The sequence below is a fragment of the Arachis stenosperma genome, chromosome 6 (genome assembly GCF_014773155.1).
Source record: "Arachis stenosperma cultivar V10309 chromosome 6, arast.V10309.gnm1.PFL2, whole genome shotgun sequence".
NCBI lineage: Eukaryota > Viridiplantae > Streptophyta > Magnoliopsida > Fabales > Fabaceae > Arachis > Arachis stenosperma.
In genome coordinates, this window is record NC_080382.1 from 21,777,462 (window position 1) to 21,804,838 (window position 27,377).

General features: G+C 36.0%; 5 protein-coding genes across 7 annotated transcripts; 1 reads left to right on the forward strand and 4 right to left on the reverse strand.

The window, feature by feature from the left end:
* Positions 1–513: 513 nt before the first annotated feature.
* On the forward strand, positions 514–2,542 carry LOC130932557 (UPF0496 protein At1g20180-like). Of its 2 annotated transcripts, none has more exons than XM_057861902.1 (3): positions 514–727; positions 834–1,386; positions 1,636–2,542. In XM_057861902.1, the coding sequence occupies exons 1-3, from the start codon at positions 667–669 to the stop codon at positions 2,210–2,212; spliced, it is 1,191 nt and encodes a 396-aa protein (XP_057717885.1). In that variant the 5' UTR covers positions 514–666; the 3' UTR covers positions 2,213–2,542. The 2 variants fall into 2 exon arrangements, with proteins under 2 accessions (XP_057717885.1, XP_057717884.1); XM_057861901.1 differs by having other exon boundaries at positions 531–727; positions 831–1,386.
* A 285-nt stretch (positions 2,543–2,827) lies between these two features.
* On the reverse strand, positions 2,828–4,175 carry LOC130932558 (peroxidase 64). The gene is made up of 3 exons (XM_057861903.1): positions 3,917–4,175; positions 3,646–3,834; positions 2,828–3,568 (listed from the first exon to the last, which is right to left on the reverse strand). Exons 1-3 carry the CDS (start codon positions 4,118–4,120, stop codon positions 3,008–3,010), a joined length of 954 nt encoding a protein of 317 aa, XP_057717886.1. The 5' UTR covers positions 4,121–4,175; the 3' UTR covers positions 2,828–3,007.
* Positions 4,176–5,324: 1,149 nt separating this feature from the next.
* On the reverse strand, positions 5,325–6,569 carry LOC130935057 (expansin-A11-like). The gene is made up of 3 exons (XM_057864614.1): positions 6,369–6,569; positions 5,983–6,304; positions 5,325–5,911 (listed from the first exon to the last, which is right to left on the reverse strand). Exons 1-3 carry the CDS (start codon positions 6,499–6,501, stop codon positions 5,602–5,604), a joined length of 765 nt encoding a protein of 254 aa, XP_057720597.1. The 5' UTR covers positions 6,502–6,569; the 3' UTR covers positions 5,325–5,601.
* Positions 6,570–9,605: 3,036 nt separating this feature from the next.
* LOC130935056 (uncharacterized) lies at positions 9,606–13,564 on the reverse strand. The gene is made up of 9 exons (XM_057864613.1): positions 13,329–13,564; positions 13,062–13,184; positions 12,257–12,337; positions 12,024–12,112; positions 11,828–11,902; positions 11,409–11,470; positions 11,273–11,332; positions 10,622–10,816; positions 9,606–10,007 (listed from the first exon to the last, which is right to left on the reverse strand). The coding sequence occupies exons 2-9, from the start codon at positions 13,182–13,184 to the stop codon at positions 9,928–9,930; spliced, it is 765 nt and encodes a 254-aa protein (XP_057720596.1). The 5' UTR covers positions 13,329–13,564; the 3' UTR covers positions 9,606–9,927.
* A 9,124-nt stretch (positions 13,565–22,688) lies between these two features.
* Positions 22,689–26,965, reverse strand: LOC130936736 (uncharacterized). 2 transcript variants are annotated; one of them, XR_009068169.1, is made up of 8 exons: positions 26,718–26,965; positions 26,546–26,621; positions 24,597–24,976; positions 24,250–24,478; positions 23,962–24,175; positions 23,769–23,861; positions 23,570–23,670; positions 22,689–23,134 (listed from the first exon to the last, which is right to left on the reverse strand). XR_009068169.1 is itself a non-coding variant. In XM_057866880.1 (4 exons), the coding sequence occupies exons 3-4, from the start codon at positions 24,955–24,957 to the stop codon at positions 24,330–24,332; spliced, it is 510 nt and encodes a 169-aa protein (XP_057722863.1). In that variant the 5' UTR covers positions 24,958–24,976; positions 26,546–26,621; positions 26,718–26,965; the 3' UTR covers positions 23,923–24,329. The 2 variants fall into 2 exon arrangements, 1 of the variants encoding a protein (XP_057722863.1); XM_057866880.1 differs by lacking the exons at positions 22,689–23,134; positions 23,570–23,670; positions 23,769–23,861 and having other exon boundaries at positions 23,923–24,478.
* Between the last annotated feature and the right edge of the window lie 412 nt (positions 26,966–27,377).

The window sequence follows — 27,377 nt, forward strand, 5'->3', positions numbered from 1 at the left end:
ATGTAACGATCGCGCTAACAGACAATTTTTCTCTTATCCTATCCCTTCATTCAATTTTAATAACCCCACTACGCCTGCATGGGATGTTAATTGGGGAGCTGAGCATCTTTATTTCTGTGTTATTAAATTTTACTAGATACAAATAAAATCATTAGACGACACATTATTATATACAATTAGTAAATAAAAAAATATATTCTAAACAAATGAAGCTATATTTCATAGACTGTATAAAATTACTTTTAACTAATGGTATATTAAACAGAGTTACAATAAAAGACACATAGATATGCATGCAATCGCCGCAAAGATTGAAACTTTGAGGTAATAGTGTGTAATTGTAATTGCAAAGCAATAGCCAATAGAAAGGATGGAAAAGATATATAATTGAAAAGAGCTTGTAAGAGGAGCAAGTGTAGTCTACGTGTGAGGTACGCTAGCTAACTTGAGAACCAAGTCATAGCATCAATTGCCATTACATTAACCATAAACATTTATTTTGTGGTACTCCTTACTGCCAACTGGATTTTCTTTTCCCTCTTAACCTCTCTCCCCACCTCACAAGATATCTCCCTCTATATATATTCTTTATTTTAGTCTCATGCTTCCTTCATTCACTTAATTAGATAGACAAGATTTCATTCTTCAGCTTCAGATGCGCTTGCCATGATGACACACACTTGGTCCCTTTGTTGTCCTACTCCAACGTTAACAAGAACAACGCCCGGTAATCAGAATCAATCATCATAACATATAACATCTGCATGCAACAACTCTTCTATTGTATTCTTAAGTTTAATCTTCTTTCATCTGATAATAATTGTATAAAGCAGGTAGATCAGAGAAAGAATGTGATGGGCAAGACAGCTTGTGTGTGAAGGCAAACGTGAATGAAGAATACTTAGAAGCATTTAGAACTAAGTCATACATAGAAATATGCAACAAAGCACAAGGCCAACTTGGGAGAACAATAAGAAGATCGCCACTATTGTCTTCAAATAACAATTCTCCATCAACAAATTCATCTTCTTCTACCCTTCCATTCTGCAAGCACCTCACAGAGTTCTTGCTTGATCCAAGGCAAGAGAACATAACAAGCGTGGCTGAGACCACCAAAGTTCACCATCTCCTTGTGAACTACTTTGAATCCAGCTTAGAAGCCTGCCATTGTTGCGACCAAATCCTCCAAGGGCTCCACTCCATGAGACTCTCTTACAGAAGAATCAAGAGGATTGTTAAGATAAGCAAAATGGTTCTTGATGAAGACTGTAACAACAATGGAGACCAACAACAACAAATCCAAAAGGATGTTATCTATAGAGAGCTTGCTTCTTTTGCATTGCAGAACAACCCTTTGTCCATTCAATTCCACGACATTCATCAAAGGTACTGTACATATACCTATAAAGTCTAACACCAATTAATTAAGTTTTGATTAAGTGAAGATACAGTCTATATACTTGAAAACACTTATAAAGTATTTAATTCATGTATTAAGATGTGATATTTGACAAAATCAATATGTATAGTATGTATATGTGTTTTTCACTTAACTAATCCATTAATGCATATTAAATCTCTCGGATGGATTTTGCACTTTTGCTGATTGCTTTAGCATAACCAACTGCACTGCAGGTTCATGGAGCTGTTGCATAGGCTGAGATCAAAGAGAGTGAAGATTCAGAGGAAACTAACATGGAAGAGCATATGCAAGAAGGTGGCAGGGATTGGTCTTGTGACAGCACACAGTGCTATAGTTGTTGCATTATTGGTGCTTTGTTTTCACAGCATTGTGGGGTTGGTGGCTGCACCGGGAATTCTAGGGGGCTTGGTTGGTTGGTTGATAAAGAGAATATTCAAAGGGAAGAATAGTAAGAATGGAAGAATTAGGAGAAGTTACTGTGAGAGGCTGTGTGAGCAACTAGATGTGGCAGCAAAAGGGATATATATAGTGATAAATGAGTTGAACACAGTGAGTAGGATGGTGATGAGGCTGCATGATGAGGTGGAGCATAGGAGGGTCATTGCACAAGTGTGTGTCAGGAACTATGGAAAGTCTGAGATACTGAGGCAGGTTCTTAGGGACTTGAATGACAATCAGTCAAGCTTTTTGGATCAGTTGGAGGAGCTTGAGAACCATATTTACTTTTGCTTTCTCACCATTAACAGATCAAGGAGCCTCCTTCTCCAAGAAATTACCCAGGATTTATAAGCATTCATTCAAATGTTAAGTATTGGTTCCTCTATTATAATTTTTTGGAGGCCCTATATATGTGTGATTAAAGGGGAGTCTTTGGTTGAGTTGTCTGTATGTAAAGTCCTAAGCTAAACTGCCTAGTATATGTTCTGTCTTTTCACAATGTATAGTTCCTCTTCCTTCTCATTGATCCAGCTGGAAGTGATATGAGCGAATTCCTGTAAAAGTTCAAGTTTCCATCTGCTGATGCGTGAATTTTTGTTGTATACATGAATTCGTGGGCTCTGATTACTAGCTGGCTTAGAATACCACAGTATTGCATTGATCTCATTATTACAATTGCTATTATCGTTTGAAGAATAGGTGTCTTCAAATGAACTCGCCTGATAGAACAGAATCATATAATAAGCAAGGTTCTTTATCAAATATATTGTGTGATTCATAATTTTGAACATTTTACTAATGTACATTAACTTTTAATTAACCTTGATTGGCCGCTCAACTTCTCAATATGTGAAGATGATAATGGAGAAATGTTACAAGCCAATATATACAGGCGTATTTGGATCATGGAGAAATAACACTCCACATTCCACAACAGCCCGGTTTATCGATTTAAGAACAACAAACTAAACAAATATAATCTCAAACTTGTAAGTTATTCACCACCTTAACTTTCACGAACAGCTTAAGCACTATGATTATTGTTTTAACAATATTCACAAGTCACAATCAAGAACCAATAGCAATTATTGTGTCTCCCTCGTGTCTTCAATTTCTTAAGAAACCATAAGACATACAAATACAGGATCATCTAACGTGTTTACAATGGAGCCTGATTTCTTGTCCAGCACCTGTGATGCTGCTCATTTTGATCATGGACTTGACGAATGCGTGTTCAAAGTCCTTTTTGGCATTAGCAAACTTTGAAACCAAGGATTTGGTTTTGGGGTGAGTGAGAAGTGCTTGATCGGAAGAGAAAACAGTCTTGCCTTGGAGGATGAGCTTGTAATAAGCGTTGTCAAAGACGGTGTTGGTTGAGTCCAATGGGGAACCTGCATTATTTGCCTTGTTGTGAAAGGGACATATGGTTCTGAGGTTGGTGGCAAATGATGGGTTCAAGGAAGGGTCAATGTCTTTGTTGGGGCTGAAGTTGTGAATCCTGTTTTGGAAAGAGGAGCAGTGAGCAAAACCCAGGGTGTGGCCACCTGAGAGGGCTACAAGATCTTCCAAGGAAAGGCCTCTCTGAGAGAAGCTTTGTTGTAATTGGGATATATTGAAGGTTGGAGCTGGCAACTGTCTTGTTTCAATGGCCTTTGATATCCTTCCATCTTTTCTTCCTTTAGGCACTTCCCAGTACGGTCCTCCAGACTAAAAATACAAAGTCAATTCAAGTCAACAATTGTAATATAATTATATTGTTACTTGTTAGGGAGTGGAAATCAGACCAGATGAACAGCATCCCTTGCGGCCAGAGCCAAAATATCAGCACAAGATACGACTCCGGGACATACGGCTTCAATTGCTTTCTTGGCGTTATCAATGACATAGAATGCATGCAATGAGATGTTGGGTGGTCCATCCTTTTCTGCTTTATTATTTCCTTTTGATTCCAGTAGAACAGACCCATCACACCCCTTTAACAAGGAAAAAGGCAAATTCAATCACAATTTTCTTCATATAGGCCTATTATATGCACAAGGAATAAAAGTTGCATACCCTTATGAAGCAATCATGAAAATGCATCCGAAGTAGAGCAGCCGGGACAGTTATATCATTCATGGCTGCTTTATACACAGCACCCGAAACAATGGACTCTACCTGAGGACATGTGTGTTCATAGTAATCCACACTTAGTGCACTTGCTACACAAGTGAAGGACACCATTATGGTCATCACCACTAAGGCACTTATTGTTGCCATATTTGATATTCCTAATCAGAGAATTCAACCTTAGTTTTGACGACCAATGGGGGGAATGCTTATTCATTTATAGGGAAGGCAATGAAACAGAGTGAAGATGGAGTTGTTAAGGGAATATGAAGCAGTTAGTGGAGCAGTGTTATCAAAGCATCTTCTGTTGTTGAATAAAACAATAGATGCATTTGGTACGTGCGTAGTGCGTACTTTAATTTAGTTTTTGAACCCACGCAGGTTAGTTAGTTTGTACAAAAGATATATATATGGTTCTTGACTTCTTCTTATACAGTAGTTGTCTAATTGCTTTCATTTGTTTTCTTTATTAATCATTTATTTGTGGTGAAAAATTAATTACATATTCTTGACATTACTTGTTTGTCATCGATTCCCCTACAAGTAAAGATATTATATCAGATAGTAACTAACTAAAAGAGGTCATTGGTTGGAATTGGATGTGGGAATTGACATTCCAATGACTAGTTGGATTTGGATGGTTTAATATTGACTTCAATCACTAGCATTCTAAAATTAATTAGTTAAGGAATGTTATTCATTTTTTCGGTTTTTGTTTTTATTTTTCTTGTACGACACCTATTCTAACTTCACTGTCTAAGGGGATGGGGGAGAAAAGCGGATTTATCTGACATACCCTACAGCAGCAATTTGTTACTTACTTGTGCTGCAAATCGAACCGCCATAATTCATTGTACACATCTAAATCTAATGATGAAGCATATGCATATGAGTTAAATTTGATGTGTACATTACATGCTAAGGCACGCACATTATTATGAGTTTTGAGATTTATGTATAGGCAATTGGGACAACTTATCAAGAGTTTCAAATAGGTTATACCATGAAATGGAAGTACATAATCCCAATCTCATATTTATATGATTGTGTGTGTCTGTATGCGACTCATGTTCATTCATGTGAGAGTGATTGTGAGTTGTGACAGGCCAGCACATCATGTCGTGACTCTCAATCATAATCATTTTCATATGTAAATGACATAGATTCTTTACAGCATCGATCTGCATAATTATATATATAAGCCTTTGGAATTTTCATCAATGCACCAATCAATCAATTGGTGGAACTCTTCTAATCATCATTCTAATGTATTAAAAGTAATCAATTATTCTTAACTTCACTTATTGAAATACTAGAAAGATGTTCAAAGGAAAAACCATTTAAATAATTATAATAATGATAGACAACAGTGAAAATACTTTATAGTAGGGAATCAACATTCTCCAACAGAGGTACAAAGAAAGAGTATTAATTCATATTAGAACAATTTATGGTATAAATTTAAACAAGTTGAAATTACATTATTGGAAACAATGGTACCACCGGCCTTGATGTTCTTGATTAAGGGCTAATCCACCAAATTAAGAAGAAGAGGATGGCGGGCTGCTCCAATAAAATAATTAAGCACGCCTCAGCCGCTCTGGTTATGGTAAAAATAAATGTGAAGATTCTTATGAGAACTGAAGAGGGCTAGAGAAAGTTTGGCCAAATCCCCAGTTAGATGGAACAATGTCATTGAAAAGCTTAGTTTCTCCATCAGTAGTAGTGACCCTGAATGACAAAGATTGGCCATTCAAATATGCATTGGATTGCCAGTTAGCACCCCAGTTTCTTGACATAGCCATCCACCCACTTTTTGATCCCTTTATGGACACTGATTGGATGGATCCAGCACCTCCCACATTGCTTATCAACACTAACTCAAAGTAGTCTCTCCCATTTATGCTGAATCTAACCCCTCCATGCTTCTTGCATGGCACCCTGCACCATCATATCTTAATTAGGATCATGCATCCATATATATCATTAATCAAATTACAAAGTGTGGATACCTTTGGAACAGGACGGGGACGATGCCTCCTCTGTAGATGCCAATCTTTTCCCATGCTGGTTGTGCCATATCAAAGTGCTTCAGAGGTGGGTTGCACCACCCTCCATTGTTATTGGGAAGAGCAAAGTTAGGAGGGCAAAAGTTTGTGGCGGTTATGGTGACTGATCTTCCTTTGATGCACCATCTTGAGTCTGCTTTGTAATCGCAGATGATCTTGTAGCATTCTCCGCATGAGGCTCCATCATTAAACAAGGCTGTGCTCAAAGCCGCAGTTCTCGTCCCATACCCTGCTGCATACAGATTCCCATACCCACATGCTCCTCCTGCATTCATGCATCATTAATATCACGCTCTTATTAGAGAAAGCTATGTATATACGTTGCTTACCCATAGTTCCTGAGGCATCACTACCGCCATAGAAGGTGGCATGGGCATTGGTCCAACCGGAAGCTGAGAAAGCATATGCAGTATTCATCACTGTGAAAATGAAGGTGGCCAAAACAAGAATAAATTTGGCCATTGTTATCCTTCTCCGACCACCCCTTAGGCCTTAGCTTAGCTGATATAGAATTGGATTATATTGTTATTTACACCTATTATTTCCAAGCACAAAAGAATTGTCCTTAAATAAGGGACCAAACTCACCAAGGATTACCCTTGCACATGTGAGCCCTGCAGTAGTAGAGAACTCATGGAACATTTTTTAATCTAATTTAATAATCTGTAAAAGCCTTAGAGGTTCTGAACATCATTCAATAATTCTCACGTTCTCTTCCCTTGGCACCTCACATGCACATCCCAACATTAGAGCCGTGAATGGATCAAAACCCCACACCCCCATTTGCTTCTTCTAATATATTTATTTGCATAACAATATAAATATATTTTCAATCGTTCACATATTGTGTGCTATTTGTGGATAAAATGACAGAACAAATGGTCTTAGATCATAAACATAATGTGTCACATGCAAATGCTTGCTAGTGTCGTTTTAATTCAGTTACATGCACATGTCACATTTTTTGGCTATATAGATTGTCAATTGTCTTTTAGCAAAAGCAAAATATATAATAATCACCGTTGATTCATTCTGAAAACACATGGAGGATATATATTTGACATTCATTTAGTTTATCACCGTTTATTAAATAATAATATACTCAAGCCTATGCATGCTACGAGCCCTATGGCAGCACCGTCAAGCGTCCTCAAAGCTCATAGCAAGCTCATCATGGGACCTACAACAAACATGAAATGACTGCTAACAAGATTCTATATCACACATTTTTTTTTCCTTTTCCTTTTTTTAAATTTTTACACTTATGGTAGGTATGTGTTAGAAATACTATTTACAGATTAAATAAAAACGGACCTTAGTTATGTACATGCAAGTTGTAATAACTAAAACGCGTCTATACTTCTCGTGAAGTCAGAACTCAATTTTATATATTTATTAAATTAAAACTTACGCTTGTTGAAACTTGAAACTAGAAAAATCTTCATGTGTCATTCCGCATAATTTACTTTCTTTCTCCGTAGTTCGTATGCTCCTTCTCAGGATTCTTAACAGTTTTAATTATGCAGCTGAGGCTTGGCACAGATGGAGAATTTGTATGCCTCTCATCAAGTTGTACCCAGGATCGGTATAGTGTGGGTGATTGTGTATGTCCAAAAAACAAATAAAATTATACATTACTATCGTTCTAAGGACTTATCATCAAGCTTTTGTTTCAACAATATCTCAAATACTTCATTTCCAAAGTAAGCCTAATTTTTTTTTTAAAAAAGCAATGGTTATATATTAAACGTCATCATATTCATTTCGTTTGAGGGAAGAGAAAAAAAGGGAGGGGAACGGGGAGTGGATCTCTCTAGTAGAAAAAAAAAATTGGATGGTGTTTAGTATAGGATGTCATCTTTTATTATTATCTCTCCTATTTAATTTTAGTCCCATTTATAGAATTAAAGGTAAGAGATCACACTTTATTCTCTCAAATATAAAAAAAATAGAGAGAATTCATTTTTGGGTAAACCTTATATTCAAAGTATTTGTTATTCAAATAACCGACGGCTGAAAAATGACTAGTCAAGTAAAACAGAAATATTCACGGTACAGAAGTAATAGAGACGCGTCGTATTGTTACTCAATTAGTAAACTTCTGATCTTTACTTAGGGGTAATTTTAATTTAATTTTATTACATGATTATTGTTGGAGTATAATAAGCAACAATTAGATTAATTTAGCATTATCTAACATATTTAAATATTTATTATAAGATATTATGTCTTTATTATTTCGATTCTCTTAACACCTATAAATATTCTTTTATATTATATTATTCTACACAACTTGAATACTCACAAACATTTTTCTTATTATTTCCTCTCCTATTTCTAACATGATATTAGAGTCATAGTATCTTCTTTGAGAAGGATAATTTAATTTTCTTCTAGTGAAATCACCATACTTTTTTTTTTCTTTTTCTTTTGTTAATGCTTTGATGCTTTTCTGACCTCACGGATTAACTCATCCACTACTTACTTCTTCTCATCGTCACCTTCCAATAGGTGATAGTTTATCATCTCTTCGCACTTTGTCACTTTTCAACAATTCGCCAATTTAGTTTGCGCTTTCTTCCGACAGTTCCATCTGCACCCATTCTATCAGTTTATACATTTTATTTTTTTTATTTAGTTATTTCAAGTAAGTTTTAAACTCAAGGGACTCAAGTTATCACTTGAATTTACATTTTTTTTATTTAGTTATTTCAAGTAAGTTTCAAACTCAAGTGACTCAAGTTATCACTTGAATTTGGAAGGGATGTTAGAATATAATTAGCATCAATTAGATTAATTTTGCATTATTTAACATATCTAAATATTTATTATAGAATATTACGTCTTTATTATTTCAATTCTCTTAGCACTTATAATAACCTTTCTATATTATATCATTCTACACAACTTGAATACTCACAAACATTGAATTTTTTTTATCCATTATTGTAGGGGGCAAATATTCATAATTATATCAATAAAAGGGTGCCTAAAACGGTGAGAAAAATGGTGATTCTGAAAGAAAAACATTATATGGAGGCTCAACAACCAACATGTTCTATATAAGTAGCCGACATTACATGATATAAAAAATATAAGGCATCACATTAAAATGTGGTAAAATTATGGGAATTCAATAAAAATACAAATACATGCAGAAGTAGAAATTCGAGTGGTAAAGAACGAAATTATGAAGAGAAAACAAATATGTTGACATTCCTCCAACATGCGCGTTACCGATTTTGCTCAAATTGCACCGGCTGTTGCCTCTCCACTCTTTCACCGCACTTTCATTTCCCTGGTATCAGCTGGAAAACGGAGTGCTCCAATCCTATAATTCAAAGCCACCTAAGGCCTCATCTGTAGAGCAAGTTTCTAAGGAAATATCTAGTCATGTAATATCACCTATAGCATATTAATAAACAGTAGACACAATATACAATTTCATATCACTATGCCATACATATCTAGCTGCCACGTTAACCACCTCTGCAAAGGGAAAACTTTATCATACCAATGCAATAGTACAGATAAGACTAAATCATGCACTCTACTGCAGCGTAAGATAAAACAAAAATAGAGTGTAGTTTAAACACATCTCTAGCAAATATAAATTAAAGAATGAGATTCAGGGCCTTAACAGAGGTACAACTTTTCAAGCATCTAAACCTAGGTCTAAAACATGAAGGCTGCTTCATAAAGCAACAGCCTCCAACTAAGTCTACTGAAACTGTAAGAAAATGCCCTAAAGTACGTTGGGCCCCAAAGAAAAAGAAAGGGGAAATGGGGAAAATTGAAGAAATAAGTTAAAATCAAAACATAACATTGGACAACGTATTCTTCCAATCAAATCATGAACGGTGCACTGAAGGTGGCCAATCGGCTGCCTCAAGCAGCTGCCTGGATTGGCCCATTGGATCTAAAGCCACGACCCCTTCCACGATAACCACCCCTGCCACGGCCACGACCTACAATAAAATTTAATCAGATAATCATAAAGAACTTTCAAGCAGCTTATTGTCTGTTATCTCATATTCACATTTCATTTTATCCATCATAGCTTGTTAAATCATAAAACATGAATTCGTCAAACAAGTTGCAACAAAGAAATTTCCATAACTAAACTTCGCATGGTTAGGTAAGTACTCTTTTCTTAATAGTATTTAGATTTTCATCCTGGAATCAATAATAAGTACACAACTTCAGTTCATACAGCGATGAACATAGTCCACATACCACCACATCCTGATGAATGATAACCACAAGTTTGACAAATGCAGCATGTAGCAAGATTTAAATGTAATATCCTAATATATCATATCAAGTATTTCATGAAACTCTTATAAATCAAAATAACCACCATTGCAGGATAATATAATGCTTTATCTCCTCATGTCTATACAAAAAAGGCACTGTATAAGAGGGTATCTTGCAGTGTACCCTTGGATAAAAAAGTTAAATGATGAATGTGAAAGAAGATTATAGATGATATCTTATACATAGAACAATGAACTTGATAATTTTAGAATATAAAGGGAAAAAAATAAAAATAAAAATAAAAGAACCAATAGGGATTAAGTACCACGTCCTTGAGGAGGTACATCTTGGTTGTATCCACCATCTTGTTGCATATCAAGCTGAGGTCCATTGTATCCTCCCCTTCCACGACCACGGAAACCACGTCCTCTTCCTCTTCCTCTGCCCCTTCCCCCCCTGGGATTTCCCATGTTGCGATCCCAACCTCCATCCTCATAATCAGCTGAAATAAAACCATTACCTGAAAAGAACACAACAGCCATATCAAAAATGTCCATAGAATCAACATTTTGTTAACCTGGTCGGTTCACATAACTTGCAAATAAAATATTTTTTAAAAGAAAAATTCAGACAAGTTTCCCTAACGTTTAATGAGATTAACTGGTTGTGGACAAGTTACATGAAAGGTTATTGAAACACATAAAACTCGATTATCAAGATGCACTCATGTGTACTTGAAAACCCTATACCCTATGCCATATTGTCATCACTTTCTCAAATGTTTACAATAACATCCAAGGCATTAACTTTAGATTGAAAATGCAAAACTGAGATCAGGAAAATATAATGGACTAAGTTAAAGGGCTTGGTCATTACAATTTAAAATTGATTTATCCAAGAGATATCAAAACCTATAAACCTCTAATTATAAACATGACATTGAATATAAATATGAATGCAAGAATAGGATACATACCTCTGGCCCTTCCTCTTCCTCGGCCCCCACGACCTCGAATTCGGCCATTTGGTGAACTCTCTGCATAACACAAAGGTTATATGGATGGAGAAAAAGACATTCATTTTCCAAAACACCAATTGTTATATGAACCTACCTCCCTCGTAATCAAAATCAGCAGATGCCTTCACCTGGTCAGCTGGTAATGGAGGCTGATACCTAAAATGGCAAAACAAATTAAAGATCATATCAAATACTCACAGTTTATAACAATAAAACTCTTTCAATACATGAAATCTTGGAAACAGCTAAGGAAGTGCAGATAATCAGTACACATTCTCTAACTTATTAACAACCAAGAGAAAAAGCATAAAACAACTTAGTTTTAGGGCAATTAAAATAGTAATATAATAAGTTGTGTTAAGTGCCAAAAGCCCTCTGCATGCTGATGAAACCCAAGCCATAGTCAAAGCAAGGAACTTCCGAGATGTTGTCTTGTACACATCCACCACAACCACCTCTTGCACGTAAAAACTTTTTGCTTAATGACAATGCAAGTGGGAAAAGGCAACTTACCCCACAGATGATGTATTGATTTCCTTCTTAGAAAGGGTTATTGTTATCATTGATACATGTCTTGTTGTCTCCAAACTGCATGATGGACAACATCAAATAATCAAATAAAATATGTGGAAAAAAAAGTACAACCTGAATGAAATGCTGAACACTTTAATCATACAGGTTTAAAATACTATCCAGAAACTGCACTTACGGAAGGAGGCCTTCCTCTAGGGGCTCCCAAGTATCAGTAATGTCAGTGGATCCAATTTGTGTATTCTGGTGGAGACCCACAATTCTCCTCTGCATTATTTGATCACCCCCAATCACAGAAGCAAACCCAAAATAAATAAATAAAAGAAAACATAGAGGACTCATCAGAACAAAACAAAATATCATGTATGAAGATTACATAGCCCAGCTCAGCCAATTACAAAAGGAACAGACCTTGATCAACTCCACAATTGTCACAGTTTTGTTGATAGCTCTACCCATTGCTTTGAAGACAATTTCATTGGAGCCCTTTTCCTGTGAAGAAGCAAACAATATAATCTGAGAAAAAAAAACTGATCAAAATGGTCCTCACAACAGCACTGGATACATAACATGTCAAATTCATCCAGATAAATTTCCCAAGTTTTTACTTTCATTTTGTTTTGACACTTCTATTTTTGTTTTTTCTATACCAATATAAATGGGGAGTTCCATAATATTCAAACACATAAGTGTTTTTTTAATGTTAATAATAACTCATGGTAACATATGAATCATTGTCTCTGATTTTTTTGTTCAACAATTATGTTTTTTTAATATGTTATACTATTCACATGTATAGTTTGTAAAATATATTGTACCCCTTTCATGTATTTCATCTATATCCCGTGCAGTATGGTATAAATATCCTGAATTGCACACGTAATTAATAGGTGTGCATAAATTTAGTTTAGGTTAAAAAATGCTTACAATATAATGTGTTCCCAAAACAGGTTCTGAAAATTAAAAAAGAACTATGTCACAAAACAAAGCTATTGCCAAACAGGACTTAGTTAAGCGTTGTAGCAGCGAAGCAGGATTCTCTTGTTGTGTGAATTCAGCAGTTCATATGAAGAAAATTCTAATTTTATACAAGGAATAGAAGAAGGAAGTATAATAATGACAAGCGTAGATGTTGTAGAGAAAAAGAAGAAAGCAAGCACGTAAAATTGAAAAGGCAGGGTAAGTTGTGGTAATGAAAGAATAAATAGAAAGGTGCCTGAAGCAAGGTCATGGCATAAGTAATGTAGTTGCGCATCCTGCCCTGACTTGTGATACGGATCTCGTTTTCATCGATTGGCGTTTCTGCCCTTGGCTTCTCCACCTTCTGGTACCGATCCATCTATTCGTTTCAATGCCACACACCAACACCAAAAATAAAAATATAATGAAAATCACATGCTTCACACAAAGTGAGTTGAAAGAAGGTTCTAGAATATGAGTGGAAAAAGGAATCGATCTGAGAGATAGAAAGAGTTAGGCTTACCGGGAATCCTTGGTCGTAAAGGATGGATAGAGTGTTTGCTTCTCCCCCACACCGCACCAACACGAAGCGCCAGCGAGAGCCCTCTTCTACGGCTTGTATTTTCTATTACGCCCTAACCACTTTACTGTGTCTTCTCCCCCTTATATATCCCCCACCTTCTCCAAACTGCCCTAACCAACACTCACTACTTCAACCTCCCCTTCCCACGGCCCAATTCCCTTTATGGGCCTTACTCATCTCCACTTATTATATTTGGGGTCAGTGCGCAATTAGAGTGGAAATTTTTATTTTACTGCCCACAGAAGAATTTCTCAGACTTGAGGAGGCTGTTGTACATAATCCAATCTGGTAGCAGTGGATCTGCTAGAAGATCTTTGGCAAATATGGTACGGGACTTGAAGACTCAATCCTACTTGGTGCAATAGATGATTAGTATCTTTTTTTTTGATGATAAGATGATTAGTATTTTAATTAGAGTCCTTTTTTATCGGATGTCCCGGAAGGGACACTTAGAGTCCTTTTTAAATTAGAATATCGAGTATGGGTATTGCTAATGGTTTTTTTTTTTGGGTAAAAGGTATTTGTGGTTTTTGTCATTGATATTAACTTGTGTTAAGGTTATTCTTTTGGACATGTTGGTCTCTTTTTGTGTAATTTGTATACTACTAGTTGGATTTCTTTTCTTTTGAGCTCCATTATCGAACTCACACATACCCACAAACATACCAAAAAAAAAAAAAAAGGAGAGGGTGGGGTGGGATTGTAGGAATGTGGGATGGCAGGAATCAAAGCCATCTGACTCCACATTTTGGCAGTTGCCACACAAAATTTTTTATATATATTCCAAGAACCTAAAAGACCATGACCCAAAAAAAAAAAAACCTAAAAGATAAAACACAAGAAAAGTTTTCTCTCTATTTTGGAAACAACCTCATGAGAGTCAAATAATGTCATCTATGTGATAAACACAAGTGGGAATTATTAAATCCAATAATTATGTCTTTTGGCAACTAATAATAATAATAATAATAATAATAATAATAATAATAATAATAATAATAATAATAATAAGACAAAGAGAGAGTATGTGAGAGAGCGTGAGTGGAAAACACTAGGAAGGCTAGACATAGAAAACAAAACAGAAATTCAAGAGTTTGAAATCGAAAAGAGTATCAAAGACTTGCGAATAAGTCTTTCTCAATCTTTGTGGATAACTTTCCTAAAGATATATTGAAGAGAGAGTTATTTCAATTGTTCAACTGGGTGGGACGTATAAATGATATATATTTATCACAAAAACAAAAAAATGATAATATATATTTTTGCGTTCATAAGTTACACCACGAAGGGAGGGGCTTTGAAGGCTATAAGGGATATGAATAAGATGAGGATAAGAGGTAAAGTGATTTTCTTGGGGGAAGCAAAAATACAGGAGAATGTCAAGTATGAATGAATTGAAGATAACTCAGAGAAAGTCAGACGATCAAAACACTACTATTGGTTCGTTGAAACGTTTAAAACCATAGGAGGTCAATGGGGGTGAAGTAGTTGGATGTGATACGATGACGGAATCGTGCAATTACTTCAGTGCTGGACGAGTGCAAATTGATACCTGTGTTATGGACGTGATCAACGAATGAATTCATATTACAATAGGCATTAGCGAGTTTAATGTTTTGGTGAAAGAGGTGGGGCGCAAAACATATGGAATAGATTGCAAGTTGGATAAAAAGGCTGATGAGGGCACAAGCTGTGAACAGCAATGGACAAGTATCGCAGGGAAGTGTTCAGAGGTGGCTGTCAGATCGGTGGGGCGAACAAATCTACCAGATTGTGTAGACTAGGCGGCAGAACTGATGATGGCGGTGACACGAGGTGGTGAAGAAGATAAGGACAGAATGGTAATTTCAAAAAATATTTTGAACGAATGGGTTAATGAAAATTTAAAACAGAATCCTCTTAATTTAGTAACCTACAAATCAAATAATGATGTTAATGAAGGGAGTGCTGATTTTGTGGGAGAAGCCATTATGAGAAATAGAGAAGATTCTGATGAAACTGTGTCATGAGCTTTTGGCAAATTAAAATGTGAGCTTCAAGGGGATGCCATAAGGGGGTGAAAAATAAACCTAGTGATATAGCATAACCGTTGGCTTAGAATTTCTTTTCGGTAAAAGAGAAAATAACTTCGTTGCAAGTATAATTCCAAACCGACAAGTAATGCTCAATCAAAGTTTAATTTTGTTTGTCGCAAGTGCAAACCAATAAAACCACCGAGAGTATTAGATCTCAGGTCGTCTCTCAAAGAAATTACAGTGAGGTATGCACATTATTTATAATGGTATCCAAGGGGGTTTGCAAATAAAGGGACAAGAAATTAAAAAGGCAACAAAATAAAGAAAACAACTAAAGAAAGCAAGTAATAAAGAGAGACATTCATGGCAGAGATTGAGAATATAGGCTTTATATCCTAGTCACTAATTATCATACAATGATTAATGAGAGCTAATCCTATTTAGTCATCTCCAACATTGGAAGAAAGTACAATGTTATCTTCACATGAAAGAAAGTCAAATAAGACTAGTTAATCTCAATCCAAAAGTCCTAATCAACTTACTAATTGAATTAGCAAGAGATTAGAGTCAATCTAAATAATATTAACTAACAACTCTAGACCACCAATCTAAATTAGGTATTAATGACTCAAGAGCACCTAATTTCTCTTTTCAAGCCAAGAATGTTCAAAAACTACTTTAACATCCAACCAAGCATTTTGTCAAACACTTGGAAGGCATAAAAGAAAAGCATGTTAAATTGCAAGAATAATAAAATCTACAACTACCCAATGTAAGGAATCAACAATAACACTAAAGAAATCAACATTAAACAAAGAAACATTAAATTGCATTAAAAAAAAATTCAAATCCAACAAGAGTTCATCAACATAAAAAGAGGCAAAAAGGAAAATTAACAATGCAAACTAAGAGAATAAAGATGTAGGAACAAGAAATTGTAAAGAAAACAAGATGAAAACAATAAATTAAACATAGATCTAAGAGAAATTAACCTAATTCTAACCTAATTCTAGAGAGAAGAGGGAGCTTCTCTCTCTAGAAAACTACCTACAACATGATGCTAAGCTAATCTAATTGCTTCCCCCTTGACCCCCTCCTGAGTTCTGCATCAAATTGCCTCAGAAACGAGTTGGACTTTGGCCTGGGAAGCTCAGAAATCCCCCTAGCGTTTTGCCTTTAATGAGGTCACGTGCCGCTAGTCATGCGTATGCGTGGATGACGCGTGCGTTTCGCTGGCAAATTTTTTCCTCATGCGTACGCTTGGGTGACGCGTGCGCGTGGCCATGAATGTTCTTCTCACGCGTACGCATGGGTGACACGTGCGCGTGGCCTTCAATTCTCCAAATGCTCATTTCTTCATTAATTCTCCACTTTGCATGCTTTTCTCTTTACTTCTTCCATCCAATACTTGTCTTATGAATCTGAAATCACTCAACAAACATATCAAGGCATCGAATGGGATTAAAGTGAATTAAAATTAGCAATTTAAAGGCCTAAAAAGTATGTTTTCACTCTTAAGCACAAATTTAGGGAGAATTACAAAACTATGCTATTTTATTGGATAAATGTGAAATAAGTTGATAAAATCCCCTAAATTAAGCACAAGATAAACCACAAAATTGGAATTTATCAACTAGCATTAAGAAAAGAGGGCCTACGAATGCTAGTCATCCTAATATGGTCCACACATTGCATATGGGCCTGTTTCTACCATCACAATCAACCTTGAGGGGCGCTGGGGCGGGCGAACTAGGTGCCGGTGCGGGTCTTGTGAAACCAGGTCTCGTGGAGCTCAATACCCTAACGCTGAGCCAACCCGTCCATAGTACATCAGTGGGATGAAGGTTGGTTGGGGAAGGGGGCGCTAATTGGTCCAGGACGCACGAGCATGGCCATCTGGAGAAGCGTGGCGAAGGCTGAACCGTGGGAGTCATGGTTTCAATAACCGTGTGGTAGTGGCTAATGGTGGCGCTGCGTTGGAGCCAATGATGAATGTTGGGTGTGGGGATGGGATGGTGGTTGGGAATGTCAACGGAGCGGCGATTCTGGTGAAGTTGGAGGATGAAAGTTTCAAAGGGTTTGTGGGGACTAAAAACATGGGACTTGGGATGGATAAAGGTGATGGAGATGATAGTGATGTTGGTGGTAAAAATGGTGGAAGTGGGGATCTTAGTGATGAAGGAAAGTTTGGGGATGTCGACGGGGATAACGATTCAAATGAGAAGAACAATACCGTAAGTGAAGCTGAAGATCGAAACTGGGCAATTAATGAATTAAAGGTCTTTGATGCTGTATGGACGTGCTGGATTGAAGGTATGTCGGACAATGATGGTTCAAGGAGGGGATGGAGTTGGAGATACTCAAAAAGGGAAAGCCAGAGATGAAAATGATGGGGCTTTCGGTGACAATCAGAGTGCAACATTTGAAGAGCAAATGCTGAAAAATAAGAGGACATAGGAAATAGTAGTGGAGTCCTATGCAGTGTTGTACAATGAAGAAGATGAGATCATGGGTATCCTTCAAGCTCAAAATGAAGAGATTGCTTAGGAAAGAAGACTAGTAAAACAAAAGGCGAAGGCAAGGCGCTGTAGAGCTAAGAATAAAAATAAGGTGTGTAACAATCTTTTAAAATGATCTTTAGCTCGTGGAATGTTAGGAGGTTGAGAGGAGATGGTAAGTTGAGAATGCTTAATAACTTAAAGCAAAAATATAGATTGAATATGTTAGGTTTGATTGAGACTAAAAGGCATGTAGTGGCCAAATTTAATGTAGCTAGAATCTGGAGTGTGATAGTGCAGGGTGGGAATATGTTGAATCTAACAGTGCATCGGGTAGATTGTTGATAATATGGGATGAAACAATTCTGAAAATGAGTAATTGCTATAAAAGAGAGAGGTGGTTGTATGTGGAAGGGGCCATATTAAAGAATAATTTTAACTTTGCTTTTTTCTTAGTTTATGGTGCTCATACTAGATATGGAAAACTTGTTGTGTGAAAGCTATATAGTAGGATTATGCTAGGTCCCTTGTTGCTTCTTGGAAGACTTTAATGAGATTGTTCAAGTGGAGGAAAGAAAATGTACTACTAGCTTAACAGCATCTGCTGAAGAATTCAAGAATTGGATCCAGAATATGTACTTGGTGGACTTGCTGCTTAATGACCGCAAGTTTACTTGGTTCATAGGTCATTCTTGCAGTCAGATTGATAGAGTTCTGCTCAGTCTGGAATGGGTTGAGGAGTTCCCAGAGATTCACCTAAGAGGAGGACCAAGGGGCTGTTAAACCATTGCCTGATAATAGTCGAAGATACAAGGTTGAGATGTGGTCCGAGACCTTTCCGAAGCCTTGACTCATGGTTCACACATGAAGGTTTTCTAAGAATGGTTAAAGAGGAATGGAGGGGGGTTAGGGGAGATACAGTTCACAGATAAATTGAAGGCCTTGACGGTTCCTTTGGGGAGATGGCACAGGGACAACCTTGGCGATATGGATAAGAAAATTTGATGTTTGAAGAAGAGATCAAGAAAATAGATGACATGGATAGCAATAGGGTGTATGAGGGAACGATGGAGATAAGAAGAAAGGCGTTTGTGACTTGTTGTCAGAAGTGGTATGTGAGAAAAGAAGTGCATTGGAAACAGATGCTGCGATCCCAACTCGCGAAAGACATGGACAAAAACACCAGGTACTTCCACAACATAGCTTCTACAAGAAGGGGGAATAACATGATTGATGCGTTGGTAATTAATGGAAGGTTAGTAAAAAATTAAGCGAGAATAAAAGTAGCTATCTGAGAGTTTTACAAAAAATTATATCATCATGAGGAGTCTCCTTTGGTGGGCTTTAGGGATGGACTGGTAGATATGATAGCTGAAAAGGAAGCTGCGACTTTAGAGGTGTTGCCGTCAGTTGAAGAGATTAGAGATGCAGTGTGGGACTGTGAATCATCTAGGACATCTGGAAGTGATGGGTATAATATGAATTTTGTTAAGAAGTGTTGGGATGAGATTGGAGCTGAATTCACGATAGTTGTGCTAGGTTTTTTTAGACATCTAGGTTACCGACAGATTCTAATATCACATGGGTTGCATTAGCACCAAAGTTCATTGGCGCTAAGGAGATTAAGGACCTTTGACCAATTAGCATAGTTGGTCATGTGTATAAGTGATTTATAAGGTATTAGTCAGGAGGATAAGATCAGTTATGCCAGGCCTAGTTGGAGAGACTCAGAGTGTATTTGTCAAAGGTCGGAAAATACATGATGGCTGTCTTATTGCATGTGAAACTGTACATTCGCTTAAAACGAGAAAAAAGAAAGCGGTAATAATCAAATTGTACTTTCAAAAGGCATACGATAGGGTCAAGTGGAGCTTTGTGGACATTGTTCTACAGAAAATGGGTTTTGAGCGAAGGTGGAAAGAGTGGGTTATGGAGTGCATATGCACAACTTCAATGTCATTTTTGATAAATGGTTCACCAATAAAACCGTTCAAGATTGAAAGAGGTCTGAGACAAGGTGATCTCCTATCTCCATTCTTGTTTGTACTTGTTGTTGATGTACTACATAGAATGATTAGAGGGGCAGTTAGAAATGGTCGGATATCTCCTTTATTTGTTGAGAGAGATAGTATAAAATTATCACACCTCTAGTTTGTCGATGACACTATCTTGTTGAGGAGGAGACTATTAAGAACTACAAGAGGCTCCTACGATGTTTTGAGTTGATGTCTGGGATAAGCATCAATTTCGATAAATCCATCTTGATCCCAATTAATTGTGAATATCAGTGGCTTTGAAGCATGTGCAGCTTATTGGGGTGTAAGGAAGCTTCTTTACTGGTCAGATACCTTGGAATTCTTTTAGGAGCTAACCCGAGGTTGGTCAAGACTTGGAAGTCAATTATAGACAAAGTGGAGGAGAAGCTCAGCTTATGAAAATTAAAGGTTCTAAACAAAGCGGGGAAGTTGGTGCTCATCAAAGTAGTATTAAATAGCCTACTGGTTTATTATTTAAGCTTATACAAGATGGCGAAAGCCGTGGCGGAGAAATTAATTTCGTTACAGAGAAGGTTTTTGTGGAGTAAGGAGGATGGAAGGAAGGATATGGCTTTGGCTAAATGGGAAGTAGTCTAAGCTCCAAAAAAGCTAGAGGGGTTAGGAGTCGGAGATACGATGATTTGTACTACCTCACTCTTGTTTAAGTGGTGGTGGAGGTTCTCAAAGAAGGAGTGTTTATTATGGAAGAAGGTGGTATGCTCTTGTAATAATTTCTCCCCTAATGAGCTGTAGTCCACCCAAGCTTTACCTACTAAAGGTGGTCCATAGAAGGACATTTGGCAGTTACAGATTAAGGAGCAACATATAAGAAAAAAAAATCATAACTAGTTTGTCTATGGAGGTTGATGATGGCAGAAGAACTCATTTTTGGGAAGATGTTTGGCTAAGTTGTGGTCCTCTAAAGGATAGATTTCCAAGGCTCTTCTCAGTTTCAATTCAGAAAGGCTCTGTCATAGGAGCTTATGGGTTCTGGGATGGCTTAGAATGAATATGGAACTTCCAATGGAGGCATGAACTGTTCCGATGGGAGTTGGAACTTGTAAATCAATTACACGACACTTTGAGACCGGTTAAATTAGCCTTTGATAGAGAGGATACAGTTGTCTAGAAGTTTGACAGGAAATGTATTTTTTTTTACTAACTCTTTTGTGCAGGTGCTATAAGCAGAAACGCTTCCGGATGACGTAACAAGCTATAGCTTTACTAAGACTCTTTGGAAAGGATTAGTCCTTCCAAGAGTAGAACTGTTTGCCTGGTTTGTATTGATAGGCAGGGTGAATACAAAGGAAAGACTGTGTCGGTTAGGAATTGTTAATCAGGGTGATAATTTGTGTGTATTATGTAATAAGGATGTTGAATATGTTCACCACTTGTTTCTTGGTTGTGAATTTACTTGGTAGGTGTGGTGTGCTTGGTTAACTGAGTTTGGCAGATAATGGTATTGTCCAGGTACTTTGAAGGAACATTTTCAAAATTGGACAGGTGTTACAAGTAGGAAAGATGAGCGTAACAAATGGTTCATAAGTTACATCGCGGTTGTTTGGAACGTCTAGTTGGAAAGGAATAGGAGATTGTTTCAAAACATAGAAAAAAGTGAAGAAGAAATCTTCAACATGTCTCTAATTCACTAAAAGGAATGGAGGTGCGACGATCCCTTTTGTTGTTGATGGCAATTCCAAAAATGACATTGGGATAGCTATTGGTGTGAGATTTTACGAGGTATTTTTAAGGGGTGTTGTTTGTTTTTTATTTTTCTAGCTTTCTCGCTCTACTTGTGTGTTGATCTTCTTTCATTTCAAAACAATAATAAGTAACTTATGTTTTGACATTTCAATTTGACACCAAATAATAAAAAAATTATCTAAAGTGATAATATTTCTAAAATAATAAAATAAATAGTTAATTACGGTTAAATTTATAAAATCTATTATGTATGAATCCCACAACTTTAATAGAATGATTAGATTTTTACTTTTTTACTTTATCATCTTCATCATAGAGAAAATTAATCAAATAATAAAGGTCTTAAACTGTTTTTTTGTTTACTTTCCAATTTTCCTCCTTAAAAAAAAGAAAAGAAAAAAATACGTATAAAGTAGGGCTACTAAAAGCACCACAAAGGAGGCGCGAAATGGTGGCAGTTTTTTTATTAGTAGCGGTTTTAAACCGCCGCAAAATCAAATGCCGATGGCTAACCGGACCGCCATGGATATGGGCACCGGGATTGGGTTTAGCGGCGGTTTCCAGCAACCGCCGGTATAACCGTCTCTAAATCAAAATTTCACGGCACACCAATTGAAAACCGCCGCCAAACCAGACTAACATGATTTGCTTCATATTTACCGGCGGTTTTTAAACTGCCGCGATCTATCTTGATATTTCCAAGTTGCCGCGCGTTTAGCGTCAGTTTACCCTAAATAATACTATAGTTTCGGTCACAGATACCGGCAGTTTTATAATCTTTGAACCTCATTTTGGCGGTTTAAAACCGTCGCTAATTTAAGAATAAAAAAGGAAATTTGGGTTTTTCAAAAAAACACGCATAATTTTTTTAAAATATTATTGAATTATTTTTTTATTCTTTTTTAGATTTTTTATTATTTTAAGAGTAAATATTTTCAACCTTAGAATCTAAACTTTTAGCAAAAACAAAATTGAAATATAAGCAAAACAAAACAATATATTCACGAAAATACGAAGAAATTAAATCTCTTTCAAAGAGTTGCTCAATCTAATTCAATAAAATGTTTGCTTCAATCCAAAATATCTCTAATCCTAATATTCTATTTTTCACTCTATCATTCCACGAAACTCATCCCTGCAGCGATGTCTGGTGGCAGCTCCTCACCTTGCCGTTGAAACAGATAAATCAGAGCACTCTCCATTGCCTTCATCTTTTTCTTCTCTGCTGCTGCCTCATCCTCCATTGCCTTCCTATTCAACTTTTCGCCTTCCAACTCTACCTGCAGTTCAAGCAGCTTCCTCTGGGTCTCCATTAGTTAGACTTCGTTGCTAGGCGCATGTGAATTCGGACTGAAGAGTTGACTAGGAGTCGGTTCAAAACCCATACCACGTACTCTACCCGGTTTCTCTTTTCTGAAAACCTGAGCAATGGAATCATTTTGAGACAACACTCTAGATGACTCATCTTGTTACTCAATCTCCTCAATTCTTTTCTACGAACACAAATTAGCAAATACAATCATTTTGTTGATGGGTCCATCTCATATCAAGAACACACCAAACAGGATGATTAACAGTATCACGTTCATTACAATAAAAAAACACACAAATATTGGGTATAATATTGGTCTCAAAAGATAACAACATAGGATGTCAACCACGATAAAAAAAAGGGATAAATGAAACTCAATCATTCAAATTCTACCCCAACTGTTTCCAAATTATATCGAAGTTCAAAATGTCTAAAAACATAACAGGTAAATTTACAATGATATTTAAAGGAAGTTGAATTAGAAATTGTAAAGGTCTTTTGATCCATTTTGACATAGGGGAGTAAACCATTATTTGAGGTTATAACATAAAGAAGTAGACTATTACCCTATTTGAGGTCATAACTTTATGGATCAATTATAAGTAGTAGTACTTACACCAATTGCTCTTGCTTCATCATTGATATAGGAGCCAGATTTTTTTTGTGCACTGTGATCCAGAACTCTCCTCTACCGACTCTTCTCCCTTGTTGTTCCGACTGTATCAACAAAATTTATGTCATTACCGTATTCCACACAATCAAGGAAACTTAAGTCACAGAAATACTCCAAAGAGTGAATAAAAAAAGTAAAGTACCTCTTCTTCCATCCGCCGTGCAAAGCTTTTCAAACCGCCAGTCTGGGTATATAGTTGTTTTGATCGAATCCTCACGTTTTTTCTGCACTTTTCCTGTTGGTTCATTAGAGACAAAGGGCGATTAGAAATTGATTTAAAAAGACTCAATGCAACATAAATTGTATTATTGTATACCAATGATATACTAGATTACCTTCATCTCAGCTTTGGCGCGATAATCAAGGAACCATCTCCAATGCTCCCGATCGATTCCCGGCAAACGGTGCTTAATATTTATTTAGTCATGAATGTTGGCTCGTAAAAAGCATTATACAACCTCAGTCTTGTTTCCTTCCAAGACTTCCCCATACTTTTCAAAATATTTTTTTGATAGTTCCTTCGCTATCTTCATCAAAGTGGAAAATTTGCTATACAGATAATACAATTTGTCAATAATTGTAAAAATAAGCAGATTTATTTCAAAGGAGATATAAACTTTTACCTTGACACACTCGTTATAAACCTTGTCTTTAGTGGTAATCTTACACCAACTTTTCTCAGAAAATTTTTCAAAGTCAGATCCTAGCAGACCAAGTACGCCACTAACAGTCCAGTTTCATTTCCAATTGCTTGCTTTGCATTGTTGAACCTGAGCACGATCTTTCTACCGTTAGGCCGTTCCATAGCCTCTCTCACGCTTAGTCTTGCCGGCTTGATTATGCCATCGAAATCTATAAGCCAAATATAATACCTTATATGTGTATCCGTTATGGACAGCATGCGAGAAAATTAATAAATAACATAGAGTCTAAATCATGTTGAACATAAAAAAATTATTAAATATGTTACCGATGATCTTAACCTCCCAAAACTCTGTAGTTTTGCGTCCTTTGAGATTTTGAGCTCTAGAATCAACAAAGGGGTCATCAGCTTCTTGATCAACAGAATCTACATCATTAGCATTAGCTGCTAAGTTTACGTGGCCTGGCTCCGAGTTCTGAATATTATTTGTGCTCATTTGTAGAGCAGGCCTAGGTACACTGCGCGGCAGAAGGAACGTGCGTGAAGCTGTAGGGATACTATCACCACTGTCTGGGAGAATTTGAGAGTCATCGCGGTAGGAAGCCGAGACCAGAGGCGGAGCCATTTGTGGTTGCTGACACCCTGGTCCTAATTTCAGTTTTTTCATGTAACGACCTTTTCTAGCCATCTTAGAAGATAAAGGGCACCTGTTAATAAATTAGAATCAAGAAGAGTCAAAGCATGAGGTATTCTTTCGTAACTCATAATTAAAATCCTATATCCCCACTTATTACAATGACTTCCACAGAACTTTCAGCAAAGGTTTAGTAGGTAGAAGCCTAGTTTTATATGTACTAATCATATAGAATTTTAAAAGACTTTTACATGTTACATGGCATAATCTTTTTTCGTTTTGTATGAACCTGACGTCTAATTAAATTAACACAAGTTCGTAAAATTATTAATGACTCATGAAATAAACAAAATTATAAATAAAAAATATACAATTTAAATTCCAATCACTCACCACCTAAAAGAAAATAAATCTCCTTTTTTTAACATAATAATGGAATATTAGACATACAAAAATAGAGGGTACAACAAAGTTATAAATCGGAAAAAAACTAAGAGATTAAATCAATATCAAATCTTGGTTATGTCACATTCATGCTTTTTTGGTAAATTTGTTACATCCAAAATTGAAAGGTAATCCGTTGACTAATTCATATAGAAAAAACAAGTTTAAATATAGATATAAGATTGTAAACATGTGAAACTATAATTTGAAATGAAATATGTTATTATTTCAAAACATCAACCAACTATATATAAATTAATCATTCAACAAATACAATGCTATCCAATAATAAAGGTTAGATTCACTTGACATTGGATTCAATAGATAATACTAATTGCTAATACAAGCGTCGGTGTATACATAAGCATTATTGTACACATACCTTTAGAAGAAATGAAAAGTGGCCTACTATAAAAGTCTACAGGATATAAAACTATAAGTATAGAAGGAGAAATATATATGTTATGTATAGAAGATATAATATTTAAGTTAATGAAATATCCATTAGGCGATAGTAATAATTAATAAGGGATCTTTCCATGTTACAATTTTTAAAATATGCTGATTTGGTTACTTACATGCATCTTGAATATATAAAACACCATAAAAGGTAAATGTTACAAGTTTGTTTCAACAATAAAAATTATTACTAAATCTATAATTGAGAAAGAAGTGGAGAACACAACCGACTCAGCAAGCAACTATATATCAAAACATCATATTCGAAATTCTTGGTGTTAACTTAAGCATTTTATGATGATTTTCTTATAACTTAAAATAGTTATAAGAGAGTTGTTAAGTCCCTCAAGAAATTCAACCAAAGAAGAAAACTATATTGCTCTTGTGGTCTACGATAAATAATCTGCAAGAAAAAACCACTTATCCCTACTTCTTCACGTATATAGCATATACAGAAATATAGATTGGATGGGAAACCCATCCACAGTATTAGATGGTAAACAATTAAACAGATCCAAAACTTATAATTCAAATAATTATCTATTGAGAGTCCGAAGATATGATCAAAAATAGAGAATGCACAATGCATGCCTACAAAAGGTGAAAGGAAACTCCTCCATTATTGGCATGTTTCAGCGAAAAGTTGACTACAATTAAAGGGAATTCCTTTTTTTTCAAGGGGTAAAATAAATTTGAAATTTGGCATATGAGAATGGTAAAACGAAGTTTTCTCCATTACCTACTGTGTTGATTGTTGTTGACCAGGCTGGGACAAGAGAGCTTAACTCAATTTTTGGAGGGATGAAAGCTAACATCTGCAATAATAATACAAATTTCATTGATAATAAGAGCACCTACTGTAATCACATTTTAACATCACCCATTTTATTGAAAGAAAGAGGGATGGTTACCGGAGCAGAGAGGATAAGCCAACAGTAATCTCGATCCGACGACAATCACGTGGGTAGAGACACTTGAGCAACCGGCAGCTTCTAGAGACCCAAAATGCCGATGCGAGCTGAGCAGTCCTCGTTGGAGTGCGAGATGTGAGAGCTTCTATTGGCTGGGTGGGGAGGAGGCCTTGGTTCAATGTGTTCGAGGTACGGCTGGGGTGTATAAGGATTGAGAAGCAGAGGAAGTTGCTGTCGCGGACGCTGGTAAGGGGAGTATTCAAATTTCGTGCTTGTTTGAAATTGTGAAAAAACCAAATCCCTAATTTTAACTTTTAGTCGGAATTAATAATAACATATTGCCAATAAGTATATTTTACCAAATAAGAAGTATAATAACCAGAATAGTTACAGTAGGAAGCATCTGAAAAATAAAAATATTAAACAAACTAAATTTAGTGTTGATATTTTAAATTTTAAAATAATAATAATAATAATAATAATAATAATAATAATAATAAAGTATAGGGGTTAATAATAATAATAATAATAATAATAATAATAATAATAATAATAATATTTAAATGTGACCTTTTACACGCAGCTTTTTTCACTTTTTTCGTTTTACCTCAAATTTAACAATTAAATTTAGTCTTTAGCTTTTTATTCCTTTAAAATTAG